The 14,486-nt window shown below is 39.3% G+C and overlaps 1 protein-coding gene and 1 long non-coding RNA gene across 8 annotated transcripts in view; one reads left to right on the top strand and one right to left on the bottom strand.

Moving 5' to 3' along the window:
- The window catches only part of KaiR1D (Kainate-type ionotropic glutamate receptor subunit 1D), a 221,236-nt gene that overhangs the window by 35,079 nt on the left and 171,671 nt on the right, over positions 1 to 14,486 (bottom strand). For all 6 annotated transcript variants that reach the window (XR_015293274.1, XM_086911861.1, XM_086911862.1 and 3 more), the window contains exon 6: positions 7,879 to 8,020. Coding sequence is in view for 5 of the 6 variants with exons in the window: in XM_086911861.1 (XP_086767987.1) it covers positions 7,879 to 8,020 (142 nt within the window). In the remaining variant the exon portion in view is untranslated. The remainder of the gene's footprint in view (positions 1 to 7,878; positions 8,021 to 14,486) is intronic.
- The window catches only part of LOC147657022 (uncharacterized), an 84,669-nt gene that overhangs the window by 62,561 nt on the left and 7,622 nt on the right, over positions 1 to 14,486 (top strand). The gene's annotated exons all lie outside the window — the stretch shown is intronic.

Genomic DNA, 14,486 nt, shown 5'->3' with positions numbered 1-14,486 from the left:
AACTGGATTTCGCATAATTGTTCCCTAATCAGCAGAGGACGCGCGCAAATTGCAGCGAAATGTCAGCGATACGAGGTTGCAGTTTCAATGGATCAAAGTAGTGGAATATCGATTATCCGATTTAACGAAAACGGGCGAATTCACTTCACTCGATGGTGGAAAAATTCAAATAATACTTTTTTCCTTCCGAAACAGATGTGTATATAATATAATATAAACGTATAATCGAACAGAAGTAAGAGAATTTTGTTTGGCTTAATTTCTCCACTTGTGGTATGGACTGGTAGTCTCAAATAGTACGCATAATGCAAATTCAAGTATGCAAATTGAACGTCTCGTAAATATACCTACGCTTGACTCTAAACGAGTCGTAACGTAAAAAAAATGATATTTCCCGGGGCGGGATTGGAATTGCTTTTCAATCCACGTCGTTCAAGGCCCGTCTCACCGGCACGGAACCGTCATTTGGCGTGACTAAATAGCACCGAAACCGTGACAAACGAAGAAAGGGGCGTTCCGTGGATAGACTTTTCACGTGTATGAAAAGGATACCAAGGATGCGACTGTCGAGCGAACCGACGATCGATAGTTATCGTTCCCCTTGATTTACACCGACCCACGCGTATCACATACGTAATTCCCGCTTGTCTTGCCGCGAGACATCCTCACGGGTTAGATAAAAATGCCGCGTACACGGTTTGAATGCGAAACGCCGTGTTCTCGCGACGCGACGTGATGTCGTTGACGTGAAAAAGAAAGGAACGTTTCGATGCTTGTTGTATATATAACTCGTGCGAGTATATGAATTTGCTTAACGTTTTGTCCATCTTGGTTGAATTTTTTTCTTTTTCTTTTTTTTTTCTTTTTTTGAAAAAAGATTCGCATTCGTTACGTTTCAACCTTTTGATCGAATTTTTGGCTTTTGAAATTTTTCTCCTTTTTTGGATTTTATAGACCACGTCCTAATCTCGATGCAAGGAAGTTAGATTCGATCGGATTAATATTTTTGATGTAAAGTAAAGATAGTAGCGAAAAATTAAGGACGAGGCAGTAACTCGTTATAGTTCTCGTGCAGAGAAGAAGAACGAGGTGTCGAGTTGGAAAATAAAAAATTGCTTTAATAAATTCCGTAAATGGCGAACGAGTCGGAAGTTGTTCTCTGTCATGAATTTTCCGTTTGAATTAACGGCCGCGTAAATTTGCCCCAGTGGATTTTTATTGGAGTGGCCGCTGTGATAATAAAGATCCTGGTATAATAAAGGGCAATTAAATTCATTTTTTATTTATTTATTTATTTATTTTTTCAAGCATTATACATCGAGCTCGATGACCCCGGAACACGGTTGATTAGAGAGAAAATAGAAGCTGAACGAGTTACTAATGAAGAGGCAAATTTCTGGCGAAACGAAGTATCCTCTAATTGAAAAACAACCTATCGAAAGTCGCTTTTTTCTCCCTCCACGTTTTTTCGTTCAACTTTATTTCGTTTCACGTTCAATCAACGTCGAAAAAAAAAAAAACATTCTCGGTTCCAATTAATCATTGGAATCGAGCTTAATACCAGAAATTTATTCCAAGTAAATGAGAATCTTCGATGATATGTAACAATCCCTGTTCCCCCTATAAATTTATCGTTCGAAGAAGAATATCGAATATAACTCGACCACCATTGAAATTGAATACTATCGTTTTCCTTAATAGACTTGATCGATCTACCTACCCAATAATTAGAATTTCATTAATTCTGTTTATCGTTAGTCAACGACTGGTGTCACTTGAAACGTTCATTCGTTTCTTCGAAGGAGATCAGGTTGATGGATGGAGATCCAGGTTAGAAGACCAATCAAAGGATATAAATGAGAAGAAATAGGTTCCAGACGATGTTCCTATATAGACAATATTTTATTCGGCCATTCGAGTGTATTCCTGATATTCGTCGTAATTAATTCTCTTTGCTGTCCTCCGCGAACTCGAGGTAATACGTATCGTAATTTCGATCCGAATTTTTTTGATAACTTTTAAATTAATACCACTTTGAACGATCTTTCTTCTTTTGACGGTTCTTTTGAAGGAAAAATACGCGACACACAATTAACTCCTCCGTATATATATATATATTATTTGACTCGAGTTAAACGATTTAACGAATCACGAATTACCGTTCGATTTTCATTCCCCTTTGATCTATGTTACACGGTATTATCAACGAGAAAAGAGAAATTTATTCGACGCTGTGAAACTGTGTTTGACGATCTCGTTGTTTATAAATGGGATCCAATTTTAATAGCGTTCGATGGAAATATCGAGAACAAAAATTGTCCCATATACATATCAAACTCCGATTAAATTTTTTAACACAACAATATGTATTCTTGCATTCTTTATTTTTTCCTCGATCGAAAAATATTTAACTTTTATTAAGATTATTATTATCACCATCAATATTCATAGAAAGTATATCTAAAAATTTATTTAGCTCTAAATCTACTCGATCGCGTGGCAATTATTTCTCTCCTATTTGTGTCCATCGTGTCTATAAAACACGCGTGTACAACGGTTAATCCTCCACTCAGTCGACAATGGGGGACAAACGCGACACTATTTTTCCACGACCTCAGGGACAAATATTCCACGCAACCAACTAAAATTGCGGTAAAATTGGTCATCAAACATTCCCCCGTTTCTGATTAACTTTTCCAAAAAAGTCGAGCACGAAACGAAGAACGACGAATCGTAAATCGCGATATATTCCTAAAATATAATATATTTCTAAATAACGACATCACAGACGTGAACCGCGTTAAACTATCCAACTAGTCGATCGTTATCACAGGTATCGTTTGTCGAACGTGTCGAGGGTCGAGTGGTGTTATCGGTGGAACAAGATCGACTCGTTTCTCCTCCCACTCTCGCGACAAATTATGCGATTACGCGCTGCGTGGAAACGAGCAAAAACGGGCGAGTGAAAAAAAAAAGAAAAAAAAAAATCGATGGCCAAAAAGGGGTTGCTCCCTCGAAAGCCGTGACAAATCTTCGTCCCTTGTTCGGTGAACGCGAATCATCCCCGGAGAGGCATGGAAAGAATGCACAGGCCTCGGCCGTCTGAACAAATACGGTCTCTAATTTACATTTTAATGGATCTAAATTGAAATCTGCTGGACGCTAGGCTTAAGATAAATTGTCGGGGAGGTTACACAGGCTATTTACTTTTTATCCTTGGCTGCTGACTGGCGTGACCATGTTCGTGCCTGTTTTTTTTTTTTTTTTTTTTTTTGAAGAAGAAGAAGAAGAAGTCGCTATTTCGAACGCGTGTCGAGGATATAATTATCGGGTAAGCAGGTGGAAGATGCAAAGAATGTAGAGGAAGAAAAAAAGTTTTAATTTCCCGATGGAAAAAAAGATTATGAATAAGATTAAGATTTTAGTAAAAGTTGTGATTCAAGATAAATGGAAATTCGTAGATGTTTATTTCTATCGAACGTTTGTCATTATGTTCCAGAAATTTTAACATTTATTATGATTCGTTCTAATTGATCATCAACAGTTAATTATTTAACGACTACGTAGTTGGTATTCATTAATGTTTAGTAAGTTCTGACAGCGTTATTAGTAATTTATTAATAAGCCGCAAAGGAAGTTCGAAAGGGCATTCAATGTTTAACAAGTTTCTAGTTTGCACGTTTTAATGAATTCAAATAATTAACAACCTCTGATATTATAAGTCGTTGATAAAATTTTCTATATAATGTTTGCGCGATCTTTAAAGCGTCCTGTCAAACGTATCGAATCGATTATATACCCTCGCAACTTTTAATTAACATTGTTAATTATCTTATCTTCAAAATGCCAATAGCCTGTGAATGAAAATAGGACGAAATAAAACGGAGGATCGCTATAAAAAAAAGAAATTAAAAAATTTTGCAATTTAACTTTTGAAGAAAAATTGAGGAAGAAAAGAAAAGCTTGGAGAGAGAACGACAAAATTATATATTAACGGAGAACAACTTTCGAGAGGTATAAAATAATTATATACCTCTTTGCTTGTTTTCAAGTTCGATGTCATCTGCAATTACCGGTTCTGAAAATGACCGGTGACGAGAGTAATTAAACGAGGGGAATATTCACGCGATATTAATTGCAATTAAAGCCATAAAATCAGCGGCAGGCACGGATAAACATAATTTGCCGATTCTTATAACTCAGCGAGACGACTTATATACATCGGCGATTATTCAACCGGGTCAGCGATACCTCGAAGAACCCCCGAAGAAACCGTGGACAACGATAAATTGCTAATTACTTCGGGACGGCTCTCACCCTCGACTACGACGAAAGCCCAGAAAATCTCTTCTCCCTTGGCTAAGCGTTTTTCACGGTGAATTGGATAAAGGTGAGCGAAAACGATATTTTTGAACCGTTAAAAACGTCAAGATAAATTGTAAACAATTTCTCACCCTATCCACTTATCAATTAAAACATACAATTATTTATAACGTGACAAATACTTAACGGAAAAACAAACAAAAAAACTTGAAGCAGAAAGGAGAATCAAGCCACTCTGTACACCCATTATCGACGAAGCGATAATATTATTATCCTTGTATTAACACGAACGTTTCGCAACAGAGAACTCGTCTCATCTCTGCGGTTCTTCCCTCGAGAAGATCCAATCCGATCCCTCGATCGATGGCCTTCGAGGATGCATCGAAATCATTTGGCACGCAGGCCGGATAAACAAGATATCCGTCTTCATTTAGCGTAACGCAAGGAACAGAGTTATTTATGGAGCGAGGCTGATAAATGCGCGCGGCACGAAGAAGAAATACCCTTGAGCGAGCGAATTTTCCAATTACAACGAGCGACCCGCGAGAAACTAACCGCATCGGGAGAAATAATTCCTGGACGTGGTGGTGTGGCTTGGCGGAGGTTGGAGACTCTCTCCTCCCGCCGCCGACTCTTTTATCCCTCATTTCTGATCGCGGCGTGAATCATTTTCTAAAGGCATCCACCGAATAATTGCGATCCCCAACCTCGTCGGGGGAGACGGGGAGAGCCACAAATTGCCCCCTGTATTACGAGTAATTTATAATTATAAGCCACAAGGCGAACAATCTGCGCCGCCTGTTTTTCGACGCGCAACCTGTTATTTCAAGCTCTACTAAATACTTCTGGAGAACGGCGCAGGAAAAGGAAATAGCTGCTGAAACTAACCACGACTTATTTTCCGCGTCTTATGCCGCGTCCACACTGCAAGCGCCGATAATTTTTCACGAGGTCTTCTCCGCCTTGTCGCGAGAAACGAGACAGACGTGACTGAACGTTGTTTCAAAAAGGAAAAAGTTTTCCAAGTTTTCCTCTTACGTTACGTTCGCAATGTAAGAATTTTCGATAACCGTTTGTAAATTTCGTGTCATGTTTTTTTTTTTTTTTTTGCAATTGTTTTTCGTACGATATGTCCATTATCGATTGAGATCCTCTTTGATTTTTGACACTGCGATCGATTCGACGAAAGCAGCGAAAGTTTCGCGTTGCACTGTGATCGATGTGAGCGCGGCATTACACGAATGTGACGGCGAAAGTGAAGGGGAAAGGAGAAGGGATACACAGAAGAGATCGTTCGGATGATCGAATTCGAACGTGTCTCTTATCCAATTAAGCGTTTCCTTTCGATTCCGCTGCGTTTAATATCAGTCAACTCGATACTGGACAATTAAGGAACGATAGGATGTAATCAAAGGATGATAACGCGACGATGAATGCCGGCTTAAAACGAGATAGAAACTATTAAGTACGCGAGATCGCGTATGATGATATCGTTTCGTAAGAATTGATGAGTTTCGTTGTTCTACCATAAATCGTTGATCGCACTTTTACACGCGTGTTTCCTCGTCTTCTCCTCTCGATTTAAAGATAGGGCTGGTCGAGCAACCGCACTTTTCACCGGTAATTACGGAAGATGAAGTAATTCAGTGAACCCGACTTATAACAGTATCTTTTTGTCGAAGGGATCTCTGTAAAATGTTCTCTCGCGATTCTCAATTTGTCACAATGCGTTATTTTATTTAGTTGAACAAGTTGATTAACTTATATACGTGTGTCGTTCGAAATATATATATATATATAATATATTTTTTCGATTCTAATCGATCTAACGAGATAAACGATTCGAAAAAATTACGAATCTTGCGATTTCTCGAGAATATCACGGTCTGTAAATATTCGAGGGAGGACGAAACAAAGGAGCGAGGATGATTTTGAAAAGGGAGCGAAATCTGGAGAAAAACTTTGATCGGCAAGAAAGTAGAAAGATTCCTATACGATTCCTATCTCGCAAACTAGGGAAATGTAGAAGAATCTCGCGACACGGTATGTCGATTCGACGCGTCATCCATCTCTGGAAAATTTTATTCCCGTTGCCTCTCAGTTACGCGCCATTGGGAGCGAGAAAAGTTGCGAAAGAAAGAATATCGATATAGGATCGGCGCTCTGCCTCCAGCCATCTCTCTTGGCCAACACGTACCGATCGTTTCACTCCTCGCGTACAATTTTCCCTTCCGTACAATCCGAGTCAACTAGAAACCCGTGCAAACTACCGGAGAAACCTTCGGGATATTCCCTTTCTCTCGAGCAACTGCAAAGAGGATAGGTCTCTCACGTGCATTAATGCAGGAACGTGATCGAGGAAATCGAACGAGGGAATCGTGTTCCGTGTAAACACACCCGCGATCACTTGCGCAACACGACCGTTTCGCTCTTTCGAAATTCTTAAAATTGTGGAAAAATGCAGGCGGTTCGCCTCCCTCAATTTCTTTTGTTTGTTTGTTAAGTCTCTAAGGAAACGGGGAGGGGAAAACGTATACGTCAGTTTTATATTTTTCTTTTTTTTCTTCTCGGCCAGTCAATGTGTAAGGGGAAGTGAAACGAAAGGGAGGAGGAGCGTTAAGTAGCAGCGAGAAGTCTGTGATTACTGCAACGATCCCTCTGATAGTTGGTTTTCAGGAAAATTAGAGAGAGAGAGATCTTTTGAGGATTAGCGCCGACAGGAAACGAGACATCAGTAGTGTTACGGTAATGGTAATTATTCCGATGTGTTAAGCAGTGTTCGTTCCATGTCGAATGGACTTTTTCGAACAGGTTCGAACGAAGATATGAATAGAAAAAATTCCACGTCGAATTTAAAATCATTTCATACTTTTCGAGAAATCGATTAGAATTATTGGCGAAATTACATATTGCATGTTTTCGAACGAGGGGGAAGCTAGGCGAGATTTTTTTTTATCCGTGAGAACGAAATTTCTAATGAAACATCGCGAAGCTTGCTAAAACGAAAACGTGTACAGGTAGAAAGCACAATTCATCTTTTTCTCTCTCTTTCCGCGTGTCCACGCTCTCTCATTTTTCTCAATTGTGAAAGAAGAAGCCGTAGTAATTCAGGATTGACAAAACGCGAGCACGTTTATCGCGCGGCTGCCACAAAGTTGCGTTAAACAAGGGATCAGGAATCAGGAGGGTGTAAAAGTTCTGCTGGAACATTTCCACGATCGATTCGACTCGAATCTTCCGCTCTTGGATATACGTCGACTCCTTCCCCTTATAACTTTCCTCGCCCACCTTCCTCCTCCCCTTCACCGTCGTTTATCGATTCCAATCACGAACGCCGCCGCCCCCGTGGAAAATCACGAGGAAAATTCGAGCGACGGTAAACGACCTCGGGAAAATTAGTTTATACGCGTAGCCCGCGTGACAGTTCCAATTTCGGGGGTGGGTGGGTGGATGGGTGGGTGGTAATAGCGGTTGATTTTCCAGTTGTTGGGAGAAAAGCGTACGTGACACCGGAGCCAGACATTAATTGCATTCTCATTTAATTAAAGGACTCACCAGAGAGGTGATGAGGTAGCTGTGATAGTCGCTCATCATCCCTATTTGCTGCGCCTGCTTCAACACGTCGTAAATCCTCTCCGTGGAGCAATCCAGTACAATGTGCGACTCGGCCGAGTTCTTTATCTGCTTGAGCAGCGGCCTGAAAACAGAAAAGGGGAAACACCAGGGTTATGTAACCGTGGATACATTTTATTTTATTCGTTTCAACCGTGTCTCTGGCGGATAGACGTCGTTGTTGATTTCCGCTATTAAGTGTCGTACCGGGTTTCGGCTCCAAACGAACCCTTACTTGTTTTCCACAGATATTTTTATTTTCCTCTTCTTCTTCTTTCTTTCTTTCTTTCTTTCTTTTTTCCACGCGGTTCGAGATATTACGGTTGCTACGGACGTAATTTTCGAAACATCATGTTTCCGAGGAAACGATGATATTACGGTCGTTTCGAGGGAGGTGGGAGGGAGGGGTTGATAGAATATTCTATTGTATTCTCGTTCCCGTGGAATACAGAGGAAGACGCGTTTTTCGTGTTTGCATAAATCAGGATAAAGATACATATTTTTCTTCTTCTTTTTCTTTCTTTTTTTTTTTTATTTTTTTCAATGTTTCGATGGCCATCGAAGATCATTATCGTGACAAAGCTCGGGCGAATCAACAACTCGAGACCGCACTCATTCTTAGCTAACTTAAAATGATTTCAAACATAAATTAACGTATAAAACTTGTATATTTTAATATTTTGTATCTTTACGTATAAAGAAAGAAAATTCGTCGAATATTAAAGTCTATATTGTTCTTTTGTGCGATATTTTAATAATAATGTAATTACCAAGATGCATCTACGGTTTGTCAGGGCAAGTATTACGATAAAATGTCGTTCGATGTCTTTTTTATTTTATTGAGAGCAAACCTTACAATCCTTACAATTTTTCACATTCTCTTACTACATCTTCATTTTCCTTCTCTCTATCGTCAATTTCTTAACGAATAGAAATAGCTTCGTTATTTAATAACGAAAAATCAAACTCATCTCCACTTAAACTCTAAATGTAGTTCGATCACGATATAATTTTAGACAAAAAAGTCTAACCATTCGATGGTATATTCTACCTTTTACAAGATTGTAAAGAGAAATATACTAAGAATCGTGAAGCGATATTTTAAAAAAACCAAACATAAATAAATATCGTCGAATTGGCGCATCGATCCGAGAGTCACTTCTCGAGTTATCGAATCGAGAGTGAGAATCACGTTGCAAAGGGTTAATTGGGAATCGGGCAATTGACCCTTTGGCCACCCGCGGGATCGGGACAACTTCCGATTCCGGGCCCCACGTACACTTGTGATCAAAATTTCATATCTCCTCCCTCCGACCTTCCGCTCATCCAATATGCACGATAATGCGAATCTCCTTATGCGCCCCGTGCAACTTGGACTGCCGTTCATTGCGCGAATTTTTCATGGGCCGCTGTATAATTCAGAGGGAGAGTCTCTTTCATGCGTCGTTCCAGAGCACCAACGGCCCCCCTCGCGATGGCCACCAACCAACGCGGGACTCGGCTCTTCGTCGAATCTTTCATTTTCGACAATGAAAACGCGAAACGTTTTTGGGAAACATTGCGTTATGCAATGGAATGCTCGATATGAATCGAATTCTTTCGAGGCTAATCTCGAGACGAGAATATTTTAAATTATTTTCCTTCCATTTTAGGATATTATAAAAATCCAACAACAAGTTTCGTATTATCCGTTCTCTTTTTGTGTGGCACTGATGAAAAGTTGACGATTATATATTTTCCAAAAAAACCTGATGGTGATATGTTTCATTTTGTCGCTAGTTACAAGTATATAAAAAAAAAAAAAAAAAAAGGGAAGAAAGAAAAGCGGAGGGAATATAAAAGCGCGGTTTTTATGGGGTGGAAAGTGTAGGACGGAGAATAGTTCATGATTGGGTGAATTTATAGGGGTGTATCGCGGCCTCGTGGGGCAATGTAAAGTGGTAAGCAAGATCTATTAGGTTGAGATGTAGCATCCGAGAGCGTTTTACGGCCCAAACTGCTCCTTTGTGCGATTCGTGACCTATTAATACGGCCATTAAGAAGTTTGAATAAGAATGATAAATCAGAGGTTGAAGAGATTTCTTTGTGACCGTTGGTATCCCTTACGTAATCTTAGAAAATTTCGTAGAAATATAGAACGACGGGGACATTATGGTGTCTCGTTTAAAGAATGATTTAAATTTGTACGATACCGTTCTCAATTATCTTTTCTTTTTTTATCTTTCTTTTTTTTAAACTATAGAAGAAAGATCGTTGGAGGTTATTTGCTCGCGTTGTTACGTTGTTATTGTAAAATAAAAAGGGATGGAAATATGGAAAATAAGGTGTGTTAAACGTTTCGAAATTTCGTATGCATGTAATATTCATCGAAATATCTAGTAAATGTATTTCGTTATTTTTCTCCCCCTCTTTGATAGAGTACCTATGCAATAACGTAAATACTGTTTTTCATCGTAATTCGATACAGTGCAATTACTTGCAAACTCTCCAATCATGTGGAAAATAGGAGATGATCGAACTTTTTGCGAAATTATTCGTTGATCGTTAAATACGAAGATAGATATGTAATAATCCGTAATAAAAACTGAACGTATCCTGTATACATCTCCTGTCTATTTATTTGCGTTTGTTTCCTGTCGAAACGAGATATCGGCGAATGTTACACGATAATGTATGATTATAATAATGGTTAATTAGACGATGAAAAATAAAACGTTGAAAAACGACTCGCCGATATAATTCGAATTGGAAACAACACATCTATTCTTCCCTTTATTTTCAAATCTATCTATGGTTATTTAATGACCAATTTTTGGAACGTTAATCATATTTCAAAAATCGAATAATCTCGCACGATTGAGATTAGAAACAATAGCTGTCGATTTTCAATTTTAAAGCATTGTCCCATGTATGATGATAAACCTGATGGAAATACGCTTCGTACAAATGTTTCCTTTAAAACGTATCTCGCATTGGATTTGTACAATGGCAGTTTGTACAATAATGTGATTTCTCTCGCGAGGGCCATAGAAGTTTTAAAAGTTTTATAAAAATTCGTTATTATTGTTTACGCGAGTTCCATTGTTGGGAAAAATGTCCAAAGCCTCGGGAAAACGTGAAATGATAATAAAGAATTTTCAAGCAGGTTTTTTTTCGTCGCTTTGCAACTCGCATAACCCCGTAAAAATATTGTCGGAGGAAACAAACGCATTACCGATGAGATAATGTATTTTGTCGTGACGTTTGACTACGAGTCGGAATATTTGCGAATTGTTCCCTTCCGCGTTAAAATTCTAACGCGTGTATATAAAGTTTAGCCTCGACGTTGAATATATGTATACTCGTAATTATGAATCGATTAATATTCTCGTAATATTCTCCAGGTCGAATAATTGCACGAATAAAATAAATTTCCACGATATGTATTTGCGCAATCTTATTTGTTGCCAATTCAATACGAATATTTCAATAATTGTATAAGTCTGGGTAATTGCAAAATGGATTTTCAAAAATTCAAGTTTAATAATAAATATCCGTATAGTTAATATTATAAAATTTACGGTTTTTTAATTTCGATGCGTATCAACGAGTTATTCGTTGACATTTCGAATCAACAGATTGTCATACTATATTATATTTTTACTATCATTTATCTTCCCCTTCCTTCATCTCGACAAATCTAAATCTCTCTTCGTTTCCTCGCTTGATAAACCTTTTACGATTCATCTCAATCAAACGGAAGAAAATTCGGAGAAACATTTCCAACCTTCAACGTTATTGTTATCCAAACACCAGAATTGGACATTAATCCTTTAAAAGAGTAGCCAGTTGAAAATTTCGAATCTCGTATAATCTCGACCGTTTGCCAATTATTTGCAATTATTATTACGTTTTGAACGAATGAATTATTGAATTAACTTATGGAAGTAAATTTTCCCCATCACCGAATGAAACTCTACAAATAAATCTCTCTTTATAATTTCATCTACAATCGCAAATAATCGAAATCTCCAAACCAAACAACACCTCCCTAATCAGGTTTTCTTAAAACCGATCACTCGAATTCCTCTCGATTCGTCCACAACAACCTCCTTTCATTCCAACAACCTCGAAACGCAACGCTACACGGAAGAAAAAAAACTTGAGAAATTCCCTTTGAACCGTGTTACGTAGGCCGTCAATTAGCCGGTGTCGCGACACGGTGTTACTCTTTAAAAATGCACGTCCACTTTGTGCACGCTGCGCTCGTTTAAGCATCGAGTCGTCGTCCAACGTCGTCCTCCTTTCCTTATTCAACAGCGGTTTCACGCTATCCTGGTGGAATTGTCGTCGCCAACCCTGTGCGCGTACACCCACTCCTCCTGTGTCTCTCCCTGGCGGAGTCATCCTGGCGCCGGGCTGACTATTGACTTTCTTCTTTTTTTTTCTTTTTTTTTTTTTGAAATTTTCTTTGGAACGAGCGAGAATCGTTCCAAAGAGAAGCTGCCAAATACCTCGAACGGAGGGAACAACACGCAACGCGAGTCGTAAAACGACGCGTCCTCGCTTCGAACGAATCTCTGGATTCTTAGACTCTTCCCCTCCCCCTCGGTGGATCGATCGATTCTATCCAAACTGCAAACTTTTACGGGGGAAGGAGGGAGGCGGGGGGGAGGGAGAGGTAATCCAACATCGCGGGCGCCCAACTTGTTCCACGCGAGGAACGCACGAGCAGATATAAAGTTTGCATCGAGAATGATAAGGGATCGATACGATTTTACGGAAGCGTAGTTTACACAGGTTTTCGATGCGCTTGCTCCCTCTTCTTCCCTCCCTCTCGATTCAGACGAGCTTCCGCCCTTCTCCCTTTAACTTAATACTATCATCGAAAGCTTTAAGGAAAGGCTCGAACTAGGTCCTGCAAGAGGAGTATAGCAACCGTCTCCTATTTCTTTTCACAGTGTGTCTCCACTTCCCTTCCATCTATTTCTCTTTCCTCTTCTTTCTCTTTTTTCTTCATCTTTTTCTTTTCGGATACGGATGCTCTACCCTCTTCTGCCACTTTACTCGGCTCGTCACGGTTCTGGATGGCTTTCGAAGATAGTCGTCCCTCCTGAGAGGATAGGCTGCCAACGAAAGATACCACCGCGGAATCGACGAGCGAATTCTTACAGAATTTTTTTTTAATCCGGATAGAGGAATCGACGATTCGGGTGTAAAATAGGTGTAAAAATAATAAGGAAGTTTCTGGAAGAGGAATGATTACGATGTGAAAAGTGAAATTTTTTTTTCACCCTTAATCGGAACGATAAGTTTTTTCTAGAAAATTGTTGGAAAAATTAGTTTTTTTTTGATTCGTTGGGATAATTAAAATTACGTTTAACGAGAGAAGAAAGGTCAGTCTACGTAATTACTTTCATTCATTCGGTTATCTCTCCTCTCTTTATTCCCTTTTTGTTGTTCCTTTTAGCTAATTAACCCTTGCACACATTCCTCTCTGCCCTTTGTTCTCTCACGCAACCACTTTTATCTTTTCTCCATTCCCCTATTTTTGTTTCGTGATGAACTTATGCCTACAAAAAAAAAAGGAAAGAAAGAAAAATCACCAAACCAAATTCATAATTGCTCATTTCCCACCACCACTTTGCTAGCTTCCAAAGTCATTCCACCTAACATGAATCCAAATGAATCCGCCGTACCTCGTAGCTTCGACTAATTCAAACTCGGCACGAACTTCTTCCGAATATCCCGAATTTGCACAAAATTTGCATCAGCATACTTCAACACACGTCACCTCGTTCGAACTCGTTCTACAAACCATTCTACCTGAAACTCGCATTAATTCGTTCCGATCCTTTTCAAACTCGTTCGATCCACAACGTCTCGTCCATCTTCTCGCGTATCCAAGGAGTCGATCGAACGAATCGATACAGGAAAAAAGAAGAGGGTGTCCATAAAAATGTAGCGCATCGATTCTTCTGTGGATTGAAAAACACGGACACGTTCCATTGTCGGATAAATTTTCTCCCGTGACTCTTCCATCACGATATCAATAACGATCACTCGCAATATCATCCCGCCTGTTAATTGTCCTAACGTTATTCACGCGCCATGAATTATTCACGAGCCACCACATTTCAATCGTGCGTCGAGACACGGAGGTTAGTATAGTAAGTACGAAACCGACTATGGATACGTGAGATCTAACGAAACTCGGTCACGCAACTCGATACGACAATTCTCAAATTCATCCCGCGCTAAACTTGCGAGGGGGGAGTTAAATTTCGCGCAAATTCGCCCCAAGAAATTTCTCTCGTTCTTCGAAAACAATCGTTAGAAGGACGATCGCTCTCTTATCCTCCAAGCGAATTCTTCCGTATTTTTCTATTTGACAATGCTATTGAAATTCCTTTGCCTCTTTGTCGTCGACAGAAAGTTAAATTTCGCGCGAAACAATCGTCGTTGACGAGTTCTTTCTATTCTCGATGAAATCGATGGAAAGAAAAACTTTGAAAAATCTGGAATTTTCCTAGAAAATGGATCGTCGACAATTTCTCCAGTTCTCATTTCAT

This window comes from Apis florea, unplaced genomic scaffold (assembly GCF_048593485.1).
Source record: "Apis florea isolate Af1SG1 unplaced genomic scaffold, ASM4859348v1 contig_3367_pilon, whole genome shotgun sequence".
Taxonomy (NCBI): domain Eukaryota; kingdom Metazoa; phylum Arthropoda; class Insecta; order Hymenoptera; family Apidae; genus Apis; species Apis florea.
Note: the sequence above shows the minus strand (reverse complement) of the source record. Positions and strands in the feature narration are given on the sequence as shown.